Below are 24017 nucleotides of genomic sequence, written 5' to 3'. Positions count from 1 at the left end.
TAGTGGACTAAGTTGGTGATGTAGTCAAGATTATTGGAACCCATGAATCCTATCTCCAGGCCTAATGTTACTTTCATTATATCATTTTGCCTTTCTAGAGTTAAAATGAAATCTAGATGGGAGAATGAATGCATTGGATTAATATTGGAAGATATTTGTTAAGTCTAAAATCTGAGTAAAGCTGGTGAAGATAAGAGAATGAGTGTTTTAAATATCCTTATACCAGATGTAACAGCATCATCAAAAACTGATTTATTATCTGCTTTGACTGATCACAGATTGATCTTGATCGTCTTCTTACTAATGACTTTGTGTTTATTCAAATGCAAATCCATTGGAGGTGCCTATGGTAGCTGCACCTCTCAAGTGTAGCAGTACCTATTTGCTGCTGCCCTATTATTTCATGTGCAAGTTAATTAATTTTATCAGCTCAGAGGACTTAATAACTTAGTGTTCATAGCAACAGATAAATTATTGCAACCTTCGTTGTACTTTAAAAAGTCAGTTTGCTTATTGGTCTATTAATATATATCATGATATGAAATTTTGTTTCATAAAGACCCAGATTCCTTGTGATTACTTGGGAAAAACTAATGTTGCTTCATGATAGCATCTAAGGCTTTGTCAATAGCACAGATTAGATTAAAAACTTCTTTTCTGCTTAGTTCTTATTTTGCAAGTATTACCTTTCTTTTCAAAGACCATGGCCATGCAAGTACAGAATAGGCTGGATCGGGACATTAGCAAAGGTACATATAATGATACTGAAACTTACTAAGAATTAATTCACCAGGAGTTTATGACAGGCCAGGGGATAGAAAGTAATACATAGGTTGCTACTCTCTTTGTGGAAAACCTAATCTTGCTTTCTACCTAATCAGAGTTTAATGCTTAAGTTAGCTCTTTAAATTATTAATAAATTCCATTACATTAGGAGAAACCGCCAAATAGATTTAATTTCTAAGACTCGGTGATGGCACAGAGTGATGGTTTCAAAGAGTCTTTTGCCACAGCCCTCCCAGTCTTCCTCATCTCCCTGGTGTTAACCCCAAATAAACCGACAGTCTAAATGAAATCAGCATGCCTTACATGCTGAGTCTCGAGACACAGCCCCCAGCACCCACTTCTAACAAGGCAGTCACTCTGGATTCCCTATTTTACAGAAATTTAAGTAGCTCTAAAATTAAGTTGTACTATTGGTCAAGGTTCCTTATTTATGGTAAATACTTAAAGAGCTTGCTGGGGTGTCTGCTATTATACGTTATGACTCTGTTCCTAGCTTAAGAACATTGAAAGTGAAGAAGTGTCTTCCTTTCAGTATTTAAGCACACCCTCTTACTTCCCTGGTCATAGGTCAGCTTGCAAGACGTTTGGTACATTGATATCCATAAACCTATCCAGTGCATTGTACACAGGAGGATTTCCTCACTGCATTCTTGTATCTGAGGCCATCTTGGTACCAAGCACAGTTTGATGTCACCGTGCTTGCTACCCTGGGATGTAAGAGTGAATGACAGGAATGGTTTGTTTACATTGCTGCTCTTAGGAACTGCTGTTCTCATTCCTTTTTAAATCACAAGTCAGCCATTTAAATAAAATGACCTTAAAGATATATACATACATGACAGACAGATATTAGAATGTAACATACATATCTCAGGAGTCAAAGATATGCTCAGGAGTCAATGGCACATCCACAGTGAGCTGCCCAGGTTGGCAGGGCACAGCCCGAGCTCATACAGAAGCCCGGCTGTGCTCCATGATTGTACCCATGTGGCTCTACCCCTCCCATGTGACACATGCCTTGCCCCCTTCACCATGGCCCTTACCCTATCTCATCAGGCCGTACCTTAAGCTGACCTTAGTTCTTACTGTATCATTAGATTTTTAAGTTGATTTATAAAAGAAGTAGGATGACCAGTTGTCCTGGTCTCTTGAAGACTTGCCCTGTTAAGCCCTGTATCTTGAAAACCCTCCCAGTTTTGGGAAACTAGGACTTTTGGTCCACTTCAGACTGCGCCTTTCGCCACCTCTATCCCTGCATCTTGTCTCAGTCCTCCTCCCTGAACCGTTGGTGTCCTAGAGATGAGGTAGGAGATTAGAGAAATAGTTGCAAATCAGGACTTTTTAAAAATATATGTACTTCTTAGTATTAAAAACAATGTTATGCATTTGATACTTACGAATCTATCCATTTCAAAATGACCTTGTCAAAATGTGGAGAAATAGTGCATGCTATCATGTTTCCACGAATACTTCCCAGTGCATAGAAAGAGGAATCAGCATAATATACAGCAAACAGGGATGGGAGTTGGAATGAAATGGAGTAGGTAGGACATTCACATTTTATTCAATATGATTATGTATTGAAGTTTTTTAGGAATTTTTATACATTAAGAACTGATTTGCTCTTGTTTTTATGTAGTATCATATATTCATATATTAAAACAATAAGCATATTTTTCAAAAAGAGCAGGGCATAATACGTTTTTATTCAACAAAACAACAGTCTCCAGTATAAACTTCTCTGATAGGGGAGGGAGAGAGAAGAAGAGAAAATAAAGCAGGAAGAACAAAAAGTCCAAGGTAGAGAGAAAGATAATGGCAAGAAAGATAAGTAGACAGTGAGATTCTCTCTTGATGCTTCTGACTGAATTCAGTACTTAGGACTTACTGCCATCTGTGTAAAGTGGGCTTAAGTTTAGCTTCCAGTTAGAAGGAAGTAGAAGGAAGATGCAGGTATGACTTCAGACAAAGTAACAGAACTTTGCTTTTTGAAAGTTTCAACAGTATGTTTAGGGTTCATTCAGCTTTCTCCAGACAAGTAAAGGGCAGACTCACTTCTCAGAAGTAAATACAATAGGTGAAATGTGCATTGAGCATGAAGTCCAGTGGGGCAGCACATGTAAACACTCTACCTGAGTTCTGAGGTCTCTTGTGACCTTTCCTGCTGTGAGCACAACTTGCTTAATTGTACTTAGTTTCTGGTCTGTAAGACATTATAAACAAGATCATATGGATAATATAACAAGTCTATCATCATACTTGATTTGATTGGTATCTTGTTTATGCTCTTACGGAGTTCTGTGTTGAATTTGGTATTGGCATCAGAGTTCAGGTAAGCACTTTGATACACTATCACATTAAGGAGTAGAATAAATATCTACTCCTTAAGTAAATTAATTTTCATTTATCCTGCAAACATGTTTTTCACCTGTTTCTTGTTTATTTCTTATGTGCACCTTTAGGTTGTATCTGCATGACTGGGAAAGGTTAGGGGCCCCATCTACTTAAGGTTATAGGATCACAACTCATAGCTTATGTATGTCTTTGATGATAATCATAACTTTGGTTCCAGTTAGGAGGAAAAAGAGCAATTTTTGTTGCTATTTTTATTTGCACTGGCTTTGCACAACTTCCTTCCCCCCTTGCGTTTCATAATTTTCACTTGAGGCAGATGATCTTGCTACTGGGTTAAACCTTTAATATTCTCTTTCGTGTTTTTGAATTAAAGGTTTCAAAGAGATTCCAACTTTATACTATTTATGGTATATATTTTCATTACCTGTTGAATGTTTGACTTTGATATTTTTTCTTTTTATGTTTAAAAGGGTTGGTATTTCTTTATTACAAAGAAGTGCAAAAGAGGATATCGCCTTACCTTACAAAATAAGATTTAGGTTTGATTTACAACCACCACCAAAAAAACATTTCTGTAAGTGAACATTTTATAATAGCAATAGATTCCCAAGAGAAATTGTTGAAAACCATCTATATGTATGTAGAACAGAAGTTCATTTCTTTGGGATTGTTTACATTATAATTAGTTTTTTTTAAAAAAGGATTGATGTTTGCTTTGAGAAGTCAATCAAACTTCAGTCTTCAGAACTTACACAGTAATGGCTTTGATTCCCATTGGTTTAAAATTCAGTAATTTTATCATTGTGAAGTATTCGATAAAATATGTTTGTAATTACTGAAAGTTACATTAACTACAACTATATCCTCTTTCCAAAATACGGTACTTAGCAGTCATTAATTTTTTGAAGCAGTATTTTCCTATTTTTGAAGACCATAGAACAAATTATGTCATTTTTCTTACCTCACAGTTGGAAAATTTGATGCTGGATAAAGATGGCCACATAAAAATTACAGATTTTGGACTTTGCAAAGAAGGGATCACAGATGCAGCTACCATGAAGACGTTCTGTGGAACACCAGAATACCTGGCACCAGAGGTAGGCTGCGGCTCACAGCATTAACATAATGTTGTGCAAAGTAACAGTACCTCCTATTTTTACTTGGATTTTAACATGAATCAAACCTATTTTGCTCCCAGTTGTTTAACATAGTTTTACAGGGCAAGAATATATAGATATTAAATTTTATGAACTTTATGAGTACAAATGTACTAACTCAATAGAGTAAGTGCATTTTTATTTCTTGGCCATATACATTTCTTGGTTATTCCCACTTTGATTCATTTATTACAATGAAATAATTGAATGACTTCAGCAAGAATGTTTAAGTTTTATAAACCATCTTGGATTTTCCTTAGGAACAGAAATAATGATAATTTGGATTTGTGGTATTGTGGCTTTTCATACTTAATTATCAGAAAGTAGTTCATTGGGAAAGTTAATGAAATGACAGTAGCTGCATTTTGGAATTCATGCCAAAGCAAGCTCCAACCAATGACATCCCCGTACTGAGGGTTCCATAATAATTCATTAATTTGTTTACTCAATAAATATATTTCATGCATCTACCATATATTGGGTATTTTTCCTAGTGATGTGGTTATAGAACAAGACAGAAAGTACCCTGCACTTAGGAAACTTACTTCTGGTGGAGGAAGACAGAATAACAATTAGTAAATAACATAATGTCATGAATAAATGCCAGAAAGGGAAAAACCTAAAGAAAGGGAAGAAGGGTGTGGTATGCCAGCTATTTTCAATAGTGTTCAAATTGCTATTGCTGAGTAACAAATCACTCCAAAATCTAATGCTGAAAAACATCTGTTTTATGTGATTGCACATCCTGAGTTGGGAATATAGTCAAGGGACAGCAGGGGTGGCTTATTTCTGCTCCACAGTAAATGAGGCCTTAGCCAGAAAGACTTAGAGTAGGGGAGTGACTGGCTGGAGTCAGAGTCTGGAAGCATCTTCATTCATATGTCTAAAGTTTGGTGCTGTTATCAACTGGTGCCTTAACAGAGCTGTCAACAGAAGCATTTATAGATAGCCTCAGCCTCTGATTGTGACCTGGGCTTCCTCATAATCTCATGGCCTAAGGTAGTCAGACTTCTTTGGCTCTAGGTTCTAAAGTGAATATCCTAGGGAGCAAGGCAGAAACTGCTTCCTTTTTTTTTTTCCTACCCAAGAAACCATCAAGAAATGCTTTATTAGGTTTTTGAAAATTTATTCACAGTATTTTAAATTTTATTAGGATGCAAGTCATGTACCATAAATAAAGTATGCAGTAGTGGTTTTTAGTAAATGCACAAAGTTGTGCAACCTACCACTAACTCCAGAATATTTTCATGCCTCCACCAAAGAAACTCCATACCCATTATCTCCTCCCCTGTCTTCCCTCCTCCCCAGGAAACCACTACTCTACCTAAGTCTCTATAGAGCTGCCTATTCTGAACATTTCATATAAATGGAATCATACAGTATGTGACCAGTTGTGTCTGGCTTCTTCACTTAGTACCTTTTCAAGATTCATCCATGTTTTAGCATATTATTAGTACTTTATTACTTTTTATGGCCAAATAATATTCCATTGTATGGATATACTACTTTGTTTATCCACTCAGCAGTTGATAAACACTTGGATTGCTTCCAGTTTTTGGCTATAAAGCCGTGATTAACATTCATGAATGCATCTCCCTTATGGCCTAGTTTCATAAATCACACATAATTTCTGTCATGTGATTGTTGGTTAAGCAGCCCTAAGCCTATGCAGATTAAAGGTGTAGCAACACAGATTTCCACCTCCATTGCAGAAGAGAATGTGGGAGATACTGTTGCCTGTCTTTAGAAAATAAAATATTTTGCCAGTAGGGTGGACATTCAGGGAAAGTGATGCTTGGCTAGAGAACTGAATGATAAGGAGGCAGCTATTGTAAAAATAGGGGAAAAGAACTTTCCACACACAGAGAGCAGCTAGTGTAGAAGCCTTGAGACTGGAACAAGCTTGGTTCTTCCCTCAAATTCCAAGAAGGTTTATCTTTGATGGATGAAGATTGCTTTTTATTGAGCATCTGCTATGTACCACATGCTACATAAGTGCATTACATATAAGGAGTGACCTTTTGTGATAGCAAATCTGTTTTTTTAAAGGTGAAGGACCTGAGAATCACAATTTTTTTTAACGTTTCTGTACACAGTTAGGAGGTGGTGGGGAAAGAATCAGTTCTAAGTTCATCTCATAAAGCCCAGTTTTACTCTTCTAGCTACACACATTATGTCCCGAGAAAGTCACAGTTTCAATGACACTAATAGATGTATAAATGTAAATAATTGTTATTTTTAACTTGGATGTTTTATATATGCTCAACAGGAAAAGGTGATGAAAAGAAATTATGAAGGAGGAATGGATTCAGAATGATGCTTTTATTCCTTATACATATAATAATAACTCATGCCAGTTTATTGTAATAGTTTTTTTCAATTAGGGATTAAATTTATGTTTTAAAAATATTGAGTTATTGTAAATAAGTGCTAATCATTTGAAATACATGAGATTTCTAAATATTTTCTTTAAGGCTGACAAAATTACCATTTTATCTCTTAGAAAATCTGGAGTTTAAAATTCTCTCTTTTTGTGGTTCTATTAGGTAAAATTTTAGAAATGCTTTTCTTGTTTAGTCAAACACAAGACCATATTTTCTAGAGTAGGGTTGTTTCTGTGAATGTCATGAAAAAACATTCTTTGTTTCTCTTGGAGTTCAGTTACCTCCACTATATATTTTCCATGGATGATGATGTCCCATTTAAAACAAGAAAGAAAACATTTCCTTATACCTTTTTTTGAAATGTTGGAGAGGTCTGGTTAAAAAGCAGTTTATATGCCTGTGACTGATGTATGTTGATTAATAATTAAAATCTTAACACCTTATTTTATAGGAAGAATGATCATTGAAATTACTATTTAAGGATGACAAATCTTGAAACAACTAACTCTATCATGCGGTTTAATTCTTATATTTTAAGTATTTGTGTCAAACTGCATTTTTGTTAAATTAGGATAACTTGGAGTGTTTACTCTTGCTTATGAAAAACAAGATTTTAAGTCTTTTTTTCCTGGTCTCTGATATGGGTCATTTCATTGAAGAACACAAATACATTCATTAAAGAAATATTTATTGAACACTTATAAGCTGTCATGTGTTATGTTAGATGCTGGGCATACACAGCTAGTACGAAATGGTTTTTGTCCTAAAGTAGGCTGCCATTTACCAAGGTGGTAAGATGTGGCAAACAATCATTATTCTGCCAGGAAATGATTGCTTTACTGGAGTTACGTACAGAGCAGAGGAAGGAAAAGTAAAGGTGTGTCAGCCTGTGGGGCAGTGGACAGCAGCCGAAAGCCAGATATGGGGTCCAGATGTAAAGTTTAGATTTGATCTTATGGTTGAGAGAAAGTCACTTCTCAGTTGAGAGCAAGGCAGTAACATGAGCAGACATCCATGGTTGGAGTTAGAGAAGCAGTGCTGAAACCAGCCTCCTCCTGTGACTTAAGAGGGTGTGACTTCAGAGGGTATCTCTCACTTTCTCAAATCTTGAAATGTCTAGTACATTCTATTATAATACTAAACTTCTCTTGACAGTATGTGAGCAGTGGTTGTTTATCAGACTTGGAATACGTTGCTGAGTGCTGCTTCTGCTGTGAGTGGCTCATGGTCAGGATTGTCCCTTCTCTCCTTATAGAAAGCTGTTTACCCATTATGGTGAGCTCTTACTGTTGTCTGTGCTCATCAAGCAGTGGTCATTCTTTACCTTTTAAGTTGTTTTACTCTGGTAGAAATGCTTTCCTATTTAATGATAGATGAAGGGATTTAAAAGAGACTTCGGAAAGACTGTTAGGAACAGTTTAAAACAGGTTTACTGTCCTATGTATCAGATTCATAGATGATTTTTAAATAAAGTTTTAAATGAATTTAAGTTTCTTTTGTGGCAAAGATATCAGAGAAGGTAACTCTTACAGTACAGAAATGACATTTTTTGAAAAAAAAAATTTTTTACAAGGATTTGCTCTCTTCTTTTGATGAAGAATTATAGATCTTCATTGTTAACAGGAAAAAAACCATGTCTTTTTTTTTTAAAGGTTGCAGAAATACAGTTCTAGCAGGCATCTGAATCTTGTGTTTAGTATTCTGCAGCTCTAAAAATGCATTAGTATATATAATTTTAAATGAATGATTTTTGTTCTTACATTAGAAGGAAATATACTTGACTTGACATACATAATGGACCATAGATATTTTGAGGGGATTTTGTTTTCGTAATTTATATTTTCACACCTAGAAATTATAAAAGAAATTAGAAATCACATATAAAATCTTACTGTTAAATTTTATTATTTGATTTGGCTCTCATTGAATCCAAACCATTTTATGCAGTGCTAATTATTTAGAGTCTCAGCTTTGCTCTTGAGTTAGCAGTACCTGATCAACTTTCCAACTGTAAAACAGTTTGAAAATCAAATGTAGCTTACATGCAAGACCCAACAAAATTAAAAGTGTTAAGTACGTTTTGGCAGTTCACTTTTATTATGCCCAGTCCTCAAATGTACCAGCAGATAATCATCTGAATGTTAGTTATTTTTCACATGCTTATGTGATCACACAAAAAGTACATGCTAAAAAGAAGCAGATGGTGACAGATGGGGAAGGTTGAATAAGGTGGTTTTGGAAACCTAGAGAAATGCACTTCTGTAATAGTGTAAAAATAAAAATTATTTGATAATCAAGTTAGAACTAACAAAAATATTGCAAAAAATGACTTTATTGTTGTAAATTCATAGAATCTAGTTGTGGTCGCTATTCAGGAAAAGAAAGTATATCATTTTATTTCATATAGCATAAAATATTATTTCTTTCAGTGGCTAAGATGAAGTTTTGATGCATTCTTAGTGTCCAGAACCCTCATTTTTAGGAAACATTCACTTGCTGGTCATTTTGGTCACCTTTTTTTGATGCCTACTATAGTTAATATTTTTAGACAACATATATTCTGAAAATACCTGAAAAGACTAGAATATTTTGATACAAAGATATACTGGATAGGTAATAGCATAAATGGAAATTAAATTTCATATAAATTTAAAGTCAAAGATGTACATTAACTTCTTTGGAATGAATTGAGAGAATCATATAAATTAAGGGTAAAAGGCAATAGCTAGCATGGAGTAGTGTAGGTGGGAAGAGTAGTTAGAACCTATGTTGATTTAAGTTCCTTTATTGGAATTTCACTTATGATTTTAAATGGAACAAAGAATAAATGTAAAAGACATCATTTATGGGCTGTGTCAAAATTATCTTTAGGAGATCTTAGGAGAGATGAATGAGGCTAAAGTTACATATGCTTGCACATTTAATCCTGTACATGGTTATATTTTGCTTATCCCTTAGATGAAATTCTGCTGCTACAGATTATGAAACTGAGTCTTAAAACTTCCAGCTTTTTGTTAAAACAAAAATGTTGCCTTATTAGACTTTCTAAAGTTGTGCACATCCCCAATGTTTAATTATTAATAATTCATGTAACACTTATGCTTTTAAGGTGTTTTTGAAAACTATCATCTTCCTGAACGGTTCTGAAAAGGTCTCATCACCAGTATTAAGGGAATATTCAGTAAAGGAGCATAGTGATTAATTCAGATAGAAGTTGTCTGCTTTAGAGTTAGAATTTATATTTAAGAACTTCTGTCATGTGAGTTGGCTTACTATTAGTACTATTTCTGGATATTAAAAACCATCCCATTTTATCCCCAAATTCAGTAGTGTTTAAGTATGAACTAAAACGGCATTTTTTAGTTCAATGTTAAGGTCTCTCAAAGGTTGTTAAGTAGTGGCTTTTACTTTCTCAGACATCTGTCAGTTCTTACAGTAGCTATTTTCCACCTTAACTTCTTTTCAGTGCTATAGGGTCTAGGGTCTTACAGCTTTAATAGTCAGAATATTTGCATTCGGTGCTTTGGAATGAGCCTAGTTTAAGCACAGATTTTATTTTAAAATTTAAATGTTATAATAATATAATAATTTTTAATGTTCTGAAGCATAAGAATATAGACAAAACTCACCCTAACTGGGAACACAAGTGATTACCTATAGTATTTTACAATGGCTATTTTTCCTTGGATTACAAAGATCTAGTTGCTTGGAATCCCATAATGTCAGGATAAAAAGGAAAGAGAGAAATCTCTGGGAAGATGTAATAAGTATGATTTAATCACCAGTATTGTATCCACTTAGCTTTTTTCTTGTTTGGAACTACTGCCAATTCTAGCCAGAGATGGTTTCTGAAAATACGATGTTAGCTGTATGAAATACTTATGTGTGCATGGTAGGAAAATAGCCATAACGCTTACAGCTTTTTAATTCAGAGCAAGTGATATTTACAGTTTTGTCTCTTAATTATTAAAGCATCCAAGAACTGGATATAAAATATATGTTTCTGAAGAAAATATTAAGAAACCATGGAACTCGAAATTCTTATGAAATACGTACTTCTCCCAAAGTGGAGATACATTTTAGAATCTGAATTCAAGGTTTTATTTATAGACCTCTCTCTCTCTCTCTTTTTTTCTATTTTTTTAAAAAATTCTTGTGATGTTAAGAATATATAAAGGATTTCCATAAAAGATAAAGTATATAAATGTGTGTTTATATATAAAATACAAACATTATCAGTTACCTGAAATACAAGGTTACCAGAAAAGAAATTTTTTTTGAATTAGTGGTAAATTGGTTCATCCAAGTTCGCAGTTTACTTTCACAACATAGGTGTGCAGACAGTTTGTTTAGATGTTTAATTTTTTCCCCCATCTGTTCTGTCAGGATTATTGATTGAGCACTACGCCACTCCAGGGCATACATAGCCTCCTTATACTTGCCTGCCTTGGGTGCATGACTGTGTGGCCTGGCTGAGAGAACAAGCTGAGAGGGGTATTCCTTCAGCCTCCCAGTAAATCCTAACTGGTAAAAAGAATATTGAAGTGAATATGTTCTTTAAAAGTGCCCAATACCCAAATATTTACATTGGGAACTTTAATTAATAGTATCATTTTTAAAATAGTTTATAATTTAAAATCATTCTTTGACATTAGTAACCATTCGAGGGCTATTCATGGTGATTTCTTAACTCATCTGGTGGTTTTACCAATGGAAGTGTCTACATCAGATACTACCAAATTAATATTAATGGTACTTGCTGTGATCTCCTTAAATCTTAGATTTTATTATATCAGAAACTGAAGAAATGTCTGGCTCCTGATAGACAAAGTGAAACTAAGCCTTATTTCTTAGATGTTATGCTCTCTTTGAGTGTCGGTTTGATGTGATCTCTCATCACTTTTAACATTTACATTTCTTTTAGTGTTCCAAACCACCTTCTGTCCTTTATCTCTGTTTGGGCATTAATGTTAAATGGAGGTATGAAGGAAAGCTCCACCTTTGGTTACAGAGGGCAGTACGGATAGAAGGAAATACCACATGTCTGCAATCATACCTAAACACTGAGTTAGTTTAGAGCATCAATTTTTATGGAAAAGATACACTTGCTTAAGATTAATTCAAGATAAGCCTTTCAGTGGATTATTTCTCTAGGAGCAGGTTTTGGTCTATATTTATATCCAAATTATATAATAAGTAGCATTGTAATAGAATTGAAATATACTTTACCATTGTTGTACCTCTATATTATCAATTATCCTACCCTTTGGATTAACCTTCATGATAACCATGAAGTCATTATTAACCTTTTTATTGGGGAAAAAAATCATCAGATATAGCCAGGAAAATATAACAACTCTTAGCTTAAAGAGTATAAATTTTATTTGTTACTGTGATTTGGAGAAAAAAATGCTTTCAGTAAGGGAGGAAAATTATATTCCAAAAGTAATGTCAAAGGCTGTGAATTTTCATTTCACTCTGGTTTAAGGTATTTCAAAAATATTATATTGTGTACATTAAATACAAAAAAAAGTATTTTGAAATAGATTTAAGGAGAGAAATGCTGTTGTATGAACAGTGGTAACATGTTTTATATATCTACATGTAGAATATTATAATCATTTTTATATTTTTATTTCTTGTGTATTTCATCCTGTTTGGAGATAGGAGTTGAATAGAAATCTTTCTGTTTAATTGATAGCAAAGAGTTTTAGACAAACAGGGTTGGCAGAGTTGTTAGGGTATTTTCTCCTCAACATTGCTGAAGTTTACATGTCAATAAGATAATACATCAGAATTGTTCAGCACACAGTAATACAGCAAACAGTTCTAATTGTAGCATTATGTATCTATGTATCAATTAAAGCACGTATGTTTAAAGGCAAAACCACTTATTTTGAGAATCAGTATTCATTTTACAAAGCTAAATAAAATATATTTTATTTTATCAAACAGGTTTTTTTACAATGCGGTCTTATTTTTCAGTTGCTTATTTCTCTTCAAAAATAAAACCCTTTTTTTTTTTAATGTACTCACTATCCCTTCTGGCTGCAAACCAGGTATTTAAACAAAAATAAAGGGTTGCCAGTTTTGCCAGCTGGGGATGAGAACCCGGCTGGTGAAACGTGGGTCCGGGAGGCAGTTAATCCAGCTTTTATGCTTTTTATGTTTTTATGAAAAAAGATGTTAAAAACCGCATTGGCTCTTTTTCATGTGCCACTGTTTTGTTGATGTTGTAAAATGTAGTAACATTTAAAAATTTTTTGTTACTGAGTAATATCCTGGATCTACTTAGATAAAAGCTCACAAACAGCAAGCACATACTACTAATAATTAGACATGAGATAGATTTCTGAATAATCAAAATAACTGATATTTTTAAATTTACATGTATAGCATTTCCTTTAACTTCAGTGCACATGTCGAATTCCTTCTTCTTGTTTTCTGGATGTTCTCACAGTACTCATTTCAAACAAGTAGAAATTTGAAATATTTTTGGCAAAAGATGGAAACTAAAATTTGTTGTTCTTCCCAACAATATTTTAAGTTTGTTATTTAAAAAACATTTTTGGAAAAACATAGGAACTGGACTTGTGTTCCTGTCGTGCCAGTACTGTCCCTCGTTGTCCTTAGGTACAAAACAAACAGTGGTACAACTAAATTAAAAGTCTTTTCATAACATTTGAAAAACACTACTAAATTAACTTGTAAGTAACAGTGTTTTTTCTTGCACTTCTGTTCTCCAACTTTAAATACCCTGTCTACCATAGTGCCTTTCATGGTATTTATAGTAATCATTGACTATCAAAAATATATGCAATTCTATGAAATTACTGGTAAATGTTAAATCAAAATCACAAAGGGGTAAGCAATCTTCAATAGTATGTTTACTTAATTGAAACTAAGAAAGTTTGGAACATGAAGACTTCTTTTTTCTTATCAAATTGTCTTATGCAATCAGTTATAAGATATTTTTTAATTGATAAATTTCATGTTTATGGTTTTTGATATGTTATACCAAAGGTATCATTATCAGATAAAATAAGCTTTAGGATTATTCAAATATAGTGATTTAAAATAAAATATTGAAAGATCCAAACAGATGAAGAAAATTCTATGGGATAAGATGCATACCTAATATAAAAGTAAAATTAAATTTTTCCTGGGACAAATGGAAGGTTGTCATGTTCCAGTTTGGACAGGTTGCTCTAACATAGCCTGATACTTTCATATAATTTCTTAGTAAATTTATTTTGCACATAATGTATTTTGGGAAATAACGTCAAGGACGTACTACCTAGATATTGAATCCGTGATTATTACTGTTTGCATTTACCAGAAATTCTTGTAGTTACTAAAGCTTTGGCCGCTTAAGTTTACTACAACCCAAATAATAAACCTTCGTATTTGCTTTGTTAACTACATATTTCATAAAAAAGTGTAAACTTGTGGGGGCCTCCAACAAAAAATTTCAAATTCATTGCCATGATTGCCATGCCCAGTACACTTCTCAGTTACGCTGTCTTTGTTTACTACTCTCTTTCCTTGTTTGATCTGTGTGACTTAGTTCTTCTCCATACAGAATGAGTAAAGCACATGATATGCTGCTCTGTAATCAGCATGGTGTAGCTCTGAGTCACTTAGAATCCACATTAGTGGAACCAAAATGAAAAATAAAGTCTGCGTCAGAGAAAACAGGCAAATAGGCTGGCAGTTTTCATTGACCCTAGTACTCTCATATACTCATTCACTTGGGATTTGTTGGATGGCCTATCCCCTTTTTTGTACACTGACCATTTCTGGGTCTAAATGGAACATTTCACATATTTGGTATAATTTATATCTTTTGTAGGATACTTCATAGTTTAAATGTCACAATCTCAGAGTAGCCTATCTAGGCTTTGAAAGTTAGGATTTACTTTTTATGTTGAAATTTTATGTTTTATAAATAATGCTTTATAAGTCAATGTGTAGTAATTAATTGCCTACTGGTTTCACTTCTAGGTGTTAGAAGATAATGACTATGGCCGAGCTGTGGATTGGTGGGGCCTCGGGGTTGTCATGTACGAAATGATGTGTGGGAGATTACCTTTCTACAACCAGGATCATGAGAAACTTTTTGAACTAATACTAATGGAAGACATTAAATTTCCTCGAACCCTCTCTTCAGATGCAAAATCATTGCTTTCAGGGCTCTTGATAAAGGATCCAAATAAACGGTAAGCCACATATGACACTCAATGAGCTGCTGATGAATGTGATTAGAAATTGTGACATGGGAATTAATTCAAAAATGACTAATTCCAAGAAGCAAATGTTTGGTGTAGAATCTTCCTAATGAGATACTGACTTATCTTAACTGCATAACAGAACTTTAAAGAATGTCCTCATCTCTTTCCTAACTTGGAAATTTTACATATTTTACTACATGAAGATTTTGAGAATATTATTATCCATATTATGAGCTAACAATTTCTTGCTAATTGCCTTGGTGTTTGTTCTTTTGGGGATGGAAGGATCTCTTTTTTTCCTTTCCATCTCTGACCTTAATATTTCTGCCGACTTACATTGTAAGAAGGATGGGACTTCTCCATAGTCTTCTCCTACCCTAACCTGTGCTCACATATCTACTACTTTTGTTTGGCATTTGAAGATACTGTTTTCTGTGCATAGCTAAAAAGACTAATGGCAAGAAAATTCTTCACCTACTTTTTCTTTTGTAGCTATAGCTTTGACCTCAAGAGTCCTACAGCCCTTTGTTTAATGAGCTATAGTATTTTTTGTTCATGTTTATATATTCATTTACATATATATTTTGTAAGTCATATGTGAAATGACTATTAATTCAAAAATGTCCCCTAATCTGTGTGTTTGTGTACACATATATATATCCATCCTTCCCTCTAGCTATACATGTACAGTATTTCTCTGAAAATGTCTTAGATTGTAAGCATCTTAAGGATAGATCATTTCATATATGGTTGAATCTTCCATAACACCTCACATAATTTATTTTTACAACATTTTGTTTATGGCTCAATATGTATCTGTTGACAGACTGAATTAATGAGTGAAGGAATAAATGCATCCTAAACTTTGGATGTTGTCTACCTCAGAGATGTTTTCTTGTACATACTCATAGCTTTTAAATTTATGAGGAACATGATTTACCTTCAGCAAAAATAAACAAACATAATGAAAGAGGTACCATCTTTTTGCTTTGTGAAGAACCATTCAAAAGTGTGTTTTATAATCCTAGTAACTGAGGTCTCACCCTGTATTTGTGAAGTGGTTTGTTTCCTTTTTCAGGCCATTTGCACGTCTGTTGTTCCCTTGCTTCTTCAGTAGCATTGGGGAGTAGGTAGATAGACTGGATATTATTCTCATTTCTATTTGATTGAAGAGAACACAGAAGTCCAGAGACGATTAAGTGTTTTTTCATAGTTCTTACAGAAAATTTACATGGAACAAGAATAGAAATCAAGCTCTTGGTGCCTATTTGATATTTCTCTAGTATCTTAATTGCAGTGCATCAACTTCTCAATTGGTTCGGGCTTTGAACTATGTTCCATTTAACGTGATTATTTCACAATTAATGTAAAAAGCGTTTAGTGATAGGTAATCTTTGAACAGAGCTAGGATTTCCATTTTATCTACTACTTTTTGAGATGCAATATTTGGCTTGGGTTTCAAGGAGAGTAAATTTTCACCCCATCCTTTCCTGACTCCTCCAGGTAACTTTGAGAACCTTTTCCTTTGTGACCTTCTCTTTAAACTTAAGTGTCTATTAGAATAAAATTATACTTGTAGTTTTCATGTCTGTGTCTTATTCTTTTTTTTAATTTTTTTATTTTATCATAAATCTACAATTACATGAAGAACATTATATTTATTAGGCTTTCCACTACCCCAAGTCCCCCACACACACCCCATTACAGTTACTGACCATCAGCATAGTAAGATGTTGTAGAATCACTACTTGTCTTCTCTGTGTTGCAAAGCCCTCCCCTTTCCCCCACCCCCCACATTATACATACCAATCATTATACCCCCTTTCTTCTTTCCCGTCCTTAACCCTCCCTACCCTCCCATTCTCCCCAGTTCCTTTCCCTTTGGTAACTGTTAGTCCATTCCTGGGTTCTGTGATTCTGCTGCTGTTTTGTAACTTCAGTTTTTCTTTGTTCTTATACTCCACATAAGAGTGAAATCATTTGGGACTTGTCTTTCTCTGCCTGGCTTATTTCACTGAGCATATTACGCTCTAGCTCCATCCATGTTGTTGCAAATGGTAGGATCTGTTTTTTTCTTATGGCTAAGTAATATTCCATTGTGTATATGTACCACATCTTCTTTATCCATTCATCTACTGATGGACACTTAGGTTGCTTCCATTTCCTGGCTATTGTAAATAGTGCTTCAATAAACATAGGGCTGCATCTGTCTTTTTCAAACTGGAGTGCTGCATCCTTAGGGTAAATTCCTAGAAATGGAATTCCTGGGTCAAATGGTAAGTCTATTTTGAGCATTTTGAGGAACCTCCATATTGCTTTCCACAATGATTGAACTAATTTAAATTCCCACCAGCAGTGTAGGAGGGTTCCCCTTTCTCCACAACCTTGCCAACATTTGTAGTTGGTTGTCTTTTGGATGGTAGCTATCCTTACTGGTGTGAGGTGATATCTCATTGTGGTTTTAATTTGCATTCCTCTGATAACTAGCGATGTGGAGCATATTTTCATGTGCCTGTTGGCCATCTAAGTTTCTTCTTTGGAAAACTGTCTATTCAGCTCCTCTGCCCATTTTTTAATTGGATTATTTGCTTTTTGTTTGTTGAGGTGCATGAGCTCTTTACATATTTTGGATGTCAAGCCTTTATCGGATCTGTCATTTACGAAAATATTCTCCCATACTGTAGGGTACCTTTTTGTTCTATTGATGGCGTCCTTTGTTGTACAGAAGCTTTTCAGCTTGATATAGTCCCACTTGTTCATTTTTGCTTTTGTTTTCCTTGCCCAGGGAGATATATTCATGAAGAAGTTGCTAATGTTCATGTCCAACAGATTTTTGCCTATGTTTTTTTCTAAGAGCTTTATGGTTTCATGACTTACATTCAGATCTTTGATCCATTTTGAATTTACTTTTGTGTATGGGGTTAGACAGTGGTCCAGTTTCATTCTCTTACATGTAGCTGTCCAGTTTTGCCAGCACCATCTGTTGAAGAGACTGTCATTTCCCCATTGTATGTCCATGGCCCCTTTATCGAATATTAATTGACCATATATGTTTGGGTTAATGTCTGGAGTCTCTAATCTGTTCCACTGGTCTGTGACTCTGTTCTTGTGCCAGTACCAAATTTTCTTGATTACTATTGCTTTGTAGTAGAGATTGAAGTTGGGGAGTGAGATCCCCATCACTTTATTCTTCTTTCTCAGGATTGCTTTGGCTATTCGGGGTCTTTGGTGTTTCCATGTGAATTTTTGAACTATTTGTTCCAGTTCATTGAACAATGTTGTTGGTAATTTGATAGGGATTGCGTCAAATCTGTGTATTGCTTTGGGCAGGGTGGCCATTTTGACGATATTAATTCTTCCTAGCCAAGAGCATGGGATGAGTTTCCATTTGTTAGTGTCCTCTTTAAATTCTTTTAAGAGTGTCTTATAGTTTTCAGGGTATAGGTCTTTCACTTCTTTGGTTAAGTTTATTCCTAGGTAGTTTCTTATTTTTGATGCAATTGTGAATGGAATTGTTTTCCTGATTTCTCTTTCTATTGGCTCATTGTTAGTGTATTGGAAAGCTTCATATTTCTGTGTGTTAATTTTGTATCCTGCAGCATTGCTGTATTCCGATATCAGCTCCAGTAGTTTTGGAGTGGAGTCTTTAGGCTTTTTTATGTACAATATCATGTCGTCTGCAAATAGTGACAGTTTAACTTCTTCTTTACCAATCTGGATTCCTTGTATTTCTTTGTTTTGTCTAATTGCCATGGCTAGGACCTCCAGTACTATGTTAATAAATAACAGTGGAGAGAGTGGGCATCCCTGTCTTGTTCCCGATCTCAGAGGAAAAGCTTTCAGCGTCTCGCTGTTCACTATGATGTTGGCTGTGGGTTTATCATATATGGCCTTTTTTATGTTGAGGTCTTGCCCTCTATACCCATTTTGTTGAGAGTTTTTATCATGAATGGATGTTAAATTTTGTCGAACGCTTTTTCAGCATCTATGGAGATGATCATGTGGTTTTTGTCCTTCTTTTTGTTGATGTGGTGGATGATGTTGATGGATTTTCGAATGTTGTACCATCCTTGCATCCCTGGGATGAATCCCACTTGGTCATGGTGTATGATTCTTTTGATATATTTTTGAATTCGGTTTGCTAATATTTTATTGAGTATTTTTGCATCTACGTTCATCAGGGATATTGGTGTGTAATTTTCTTCTTTGGTAGGGTCTTTGCCTGGTTTTGGTGTTAGGGTGATGTTGGCTTCATAGAATGAGTTTGGGAGTATTCCCTCCTCTTCTATTTTTTGGAAAACTTTAAGGATAATAGGTATTATGTCTTCCCTGTATGTCTGATAAAATTCCGAGGTAAATCCATCTGGCCCAGCGGTTTTGTTCTTGGGTAGTTTTTTGATTACCGCTTCAATCTCTTTGCTGGTAATTGGTTTGTTTAGATTTTGTGTTTCTTCCTTGGTCAGTCTTGGAAGGTTGTATTTTTCTAGGAAGTTGTCCATTTCTTCTAGGCTTTCCAGCTTCTTAGCATATAGGTTTTCATAGTATTCTCTAATAATTCTTTGTATTTCTGTTGGGTCCGTCGTGATGTTTTCTTTCTCATTTCTGATTCTGTTGATGTGTGTTGATTCTCTTTTTCTCTTAATAAGTTTGGCTAAAGGCTTGTCTATTTTGTTTATTTTCTCAAAGAACCAGCTCTTGGTTTCATTGATTTTTTCTATTGTTTTATTCTTCTCAATTTTGTTTATATCTTCTCTGATCTTTATTATGTCCCTCCTTCTGCTGACTTTAGGCCTCCTTTGTTCTTCTTTTTCCAATTTTGATAATTGTGACATTAGACTATTCATTTGGGTTTGTTCTTCCTTCTTTAATTATGCCTGGATTGCTGTATACTTTCCTCTTAAGACTGCTTTCACTGCGTCCCACAGGAGTTGGGGCTTTGTGTTGTTGTTGTCATTTATTTCCATGTATTGCTGGATCTCCATTTTAATTTGGTCGTTGATCCATTGACTATTTAGAAGGGTGTTGTTAAGCCTCCATGTATTTGTGAGCCTTTTTGCTTTTTTGGTACAATTTATTTCTAGTTTTATACCTTTGTGGTCTGAAAAGTTGGTTGGTAGGATTTCAGTCTTTTTAAATTTACTGAGGCTCTTTTTGTGGCCTAGTATGTGGTCTATTCTGGAGAACGTTCCATGTGCACTTGAGAAGAATGTGTATCCTGTTGCTTTTGGGTGTGGAGTTCTATAGATTTCTATTAGGTCCATCTGTTCTAGTGTGTTTTTCAGTGCCTCTCTGTCGTTACTTATTTTCTGTCTGGTGGATCGGTCCTTTGGAGTGAGTGGCGTGTTGAAGTCTCCTAAAATGAATGCATTGCACTCTGTTTCCTCCTTTAGTTCTTAGTATTTGTTTCACATATGCTGGTGCTCCTGTGTTGGTTGCATATATATTTATAATGGTTATATCCTCTTGTTGGACTGAGCCCTTTGTCATTATGTAATGTCCTTCTTTATCTCTTCTTACTTTCTTTGTTTTGAAGTCTATTTTGTCTGATACTGGTACTGCAACACCTGCTTTTTTCTTCCTATTGTTTGCATGAAATAACTTTTTCCATCCTTTGACTTTTAGTCTGTGCATGTCTTTGGGTTTGAGGTGAGTCTCTTGTAAGCAGCATATAGATGGGTCTTGTTTTTTTATCCATTCAGTGACTCTATGTCTTTTGATTGGTGCATTCAGTTCATTTACATTTAGGGTGATTATTGATAGGTATGTACTTACTGCCATTTCAGGCTTTAGATTCGTGGTTACCAAAGGTTCCAGTTTACTTTCCTTACTGTCTAAGAGTCTAACTTAACTCACTTACAAACACAATCTAAAGGTTCTTTTCTATTTCTCCTCCTTCATTCTTTGTATATTAGGTATCAAATTCTATACTTTTTCTCTATCCCTTCATTGACATTGGGGATAGTCAATTTAATTTTGCATTTGCCTCACAATCAGCTGCTCCACGCTCCATACCCTGATTTTACTACCTCTGGTGACAGCTATCCAACCCTAGGAACACTTCCATATATAGCATTCCCTCCAAAATAGACTGCAGAGATGGTTTGTGGGAGGTAAACTCTCTCAGCTTTTGATTATCTGGAAATTGTTTAATCCCTCCTTCAAATTTAAATGATAATCTTGCTGGATAAAGTAATCTTGGTTCCCGGCCCTTCTGCTTCATGGCATTAAGTACATCATGCCACTCCCTTCTGGCCTGTAAGGTTTCTGCTGAGAAGTCTGATGTTAGTCTGATGGGCTTTCCTTTGTATGTGATCTTATTTCTGCCTCTGGCTGCTTTTAACAGTCTGTCCTTATCCTTGATTTTTCTCATTTTAATTACTATGTTTCTTGGTGTTGTCTTCCTTGGGTCCCTTGTGATGGGAGATCTGTGGATCTCCATGGCCTAAGAGACTATCTCCTTCCCCAGATTGGGGAAGTTTTCAGCAACTACCTCCTCAAAGACACTTTCTATCCCTTTCTCTCTCTCTCTCTTCTTCTTCTTCTGGTATCCGTATAATGCGAATATTGTTCCGCCTGGATTGGTCACACAGTTCTCTCTATATTCTTTCATTTTTAGAGATCACTTTTTCTCTCTGTGTCTCAACTTCTTTGTATTCTTCTTCTCTAGTTTCTATTTCATTTATAGTCTCCTCCACTATATCCAACCTGCTTTTAATACCCTCCATCGTGTTCTTTAACGATTGGATCTCTGCCCTGAATTCATTCCTGAGTTCTTGGATGTCTTTCCGTACCTCCATTAGGATGTTGATGATTTGTATTTCGAACTCCCTTTCAGGAAGAGTCACGAGGTTCATATCATTTAAATCCTCCTCGGGAGTTGTATTAACAATTTTACTCTGGACAAGGTTCCTTTGGCATTTCATGTTTGTATATGGCGCCCTCTAGTGTCCAGAAGCTCTATTCTGGAGCTGCTGAGCCCCTGAAGCAATGTCAGGGGTCGCAGAGGAGCGGTACTTGGGGTAGGAAAGAGCTGTTCCCCACCTTCCGGCTGCTGTGCCTGTCTCCACTGCCTGAGCCAGTGGGCTGGGCACACAGGTATAATTTTTTGTCCCAGAGCAACCAGATATGGATCCCTGCTTTTCACAAGCATCCAGAATCCCAGTCTCCCCAGGAACTCTGCCTGTATTAACTTTCCAACCCAGTAATCATGCGAGTCTCAAGAAAGCACCATGAAATATAGGTTTGTGCTCCCAGAGCAGATCTGTGGAGCTAGGTATTCAGCAGTCCCAAGCCTTCCACTCCCTCCCTGCTCCATTTGTCTTCCTCCCGCCAGTCAGCTGCGGTGGGGGAGGGCCTCCGGTCCCGGGGAGCCACAACTCTGGGACGTTTCCCCGTTTCCTGAGGTCTGCTCTTTTCTCCAGGTGTGTGCAGTCTGATGCCGTCCTCTTTCCTGTTGCTCTCTCAGGATTAGTTGCGCCAATTAAATTTTCTAATTGTATCCAGTTGTAGGAGGAAGCCTCTGTCCTCTCACGCCGCCATCTTTCTAGAAAAGCTCTTACTCTTTTTTTATTGCTCCCTGTACCACCACCCCCCTCAAGCAGGGGAGGATAGCACATAGTAGGTGCTTAATAATTGAATAAATGTGAGGTAAACTTCTAGAGTGTTAGTGGCTTGGTATGTAGGACAAGTATTAAAGGCTTGTCCACGCAGAGGTTGGTATTGTCTAGAGAGAAGATGTGCTATTTTCAGTTATCTGCTAGTTCCATCTAAGGTAGATGTGTCAAATCTCTCCATTGCTGCATTAAAATACTGGAAGTGAAGGATGAACAAGACAAATAACCTCTGCTCTAGATGCTCATAGAATAATGTGAGGCACAAAACATACTCACTTCTGCTCAGGTTTGGCCACATGTACATTGCTGTTGAAATTACCAGTTCTGTCTAAGAGCTTCGAAGACTTGAGGTAGCTCCTCAAGAAGTTTGCATTGCTATTCTTGCAGAGAATTGACATGTAAAAAACAGCTAGAGTTGCAGATGCACATGGCGTTTGAGAAGCTGAGTGAGTAGACCTTGTTATTATTCCTATTTTAAATACTGCCTGGAGTAGAGTGTAGAATATGAGTTGAGTAACATTAGGAGACAAAGCCGGTGTGTTAGATTGTAAGACCTATGTTTCTTAGAAAATATTTTCTCTTTATCCAGAAGGGTATTAGAAGCCACTGAATGATTAAAAGTAAAGGATGGTTATAATTGGGTTTGTGATATAAAAACGAAACTGGCAGCTTTGTCATTCATGGATCAGAACAGAGGCAAGTATGTTCATGAAGAAGTTGCTCATGTTTATGTCCAAGAGATTATTGCCTATGTTTTTTTTTTAAGAGTTTTATGGTTTCATGACTTACATTCAGGTCTTTGATCCATTTTGAATTTACTTTTGTGTATGGGATTAGACAATAATTCAGTTTCATTCTCTTACATGTACCTGTCCAGTTTAGCAAACACCAGCTGTTGAAGAGCTGTCATTTCCCCATTGTATATCCATGGATCCTTTATTGTATATTAACTCACAATATATGTTTGGATTAATATCTGGACTTTCTCTATTCTCTTCCACTGGTCTGTGGGTCTGTTCTGGTGCCAGGACCAAATTATCTTGATTACTATGGCTTTGTAGTAAAGCTTGAAGTTGGGAAGTGAGATCCCCCCTGCTTTATTGTTCCTTCTCAGTATTGCTTGGCTATTCAGGGTCTTTCATGGTTCCGTATGAATTTTAGGACTATTTGTTCCTGTTAATTGAAGAATGCTCTTGGTATTTTGATAGGGATTGCATTGAATCTGTAGACTGCTTTAGGCAGGATGGCCATTTTGACAATATTTAATTCTTCCTAGCCAAGAGCATGGGATGAGTTTCCATTTGTTAGTGTCCTCTTTAATTTCTCTTAGGAGTGTCTTGTAGTCTTCAATGTATAGGTCTTTCACTTCCTTGGTTAGGTTTATTCCTAGGTATTTTATTCTTTTTGATGCAATTGTGAATGGAATTGTTTTCCTGATTTCTCTTTCTACTAGCTCATCATTAGTGTATAGGAAAGCAACTGACTTCTGTG

The 24017-nt window shown here is 35.5% G+C and overlaps 1 protein-coding gene across 5 annotated transcripts in view; it reads left to right on the top strand.

Moving 5' to 3' along the window:
• The window catches only part of AKT3 (AKT serine/threonine kinase 3), a 345951-nt gene that overhangs the window by 268521 nt on the left and 53413 nt on the right, over positions 1–24017 (top strand). For all 5 annotated transcript variants that reach the window (XM_073216708.1, XM_073216709.1, XM_037013668.2 and 2 more), the window contains 2 exons: positions 4110–4238; positions 14687–14901. In XM_073216708.1, the coding sequence (XP_073072809.1) occupies positions 4110–4238; positions 14687–14901 (344 nt within the window). The remainder of the gene's footprint in view (positions 1–4109; positions 4239–14686; positions 14902–24017) is intronic.

Source organism: Manis javanica, chromosome 11 (genome assembly GCF_040802235.1).
Source record: "Manis javanica isolate MJ-LG chromosome 11, MJ_LKY, whole genome shotgun sequence".
In the NCBI taxonomy this organism is placed as follows: Eukaryota; Metazoa; Chordata; class Mammalia; order Pholidota; family Manidae; genus Manis; species Manis javanica.
The sequence above is the reverse complement of the archived record's forward strand: the minus strand, read 5'-3'. Positions and strand labels throughout refer to the sequence as shown.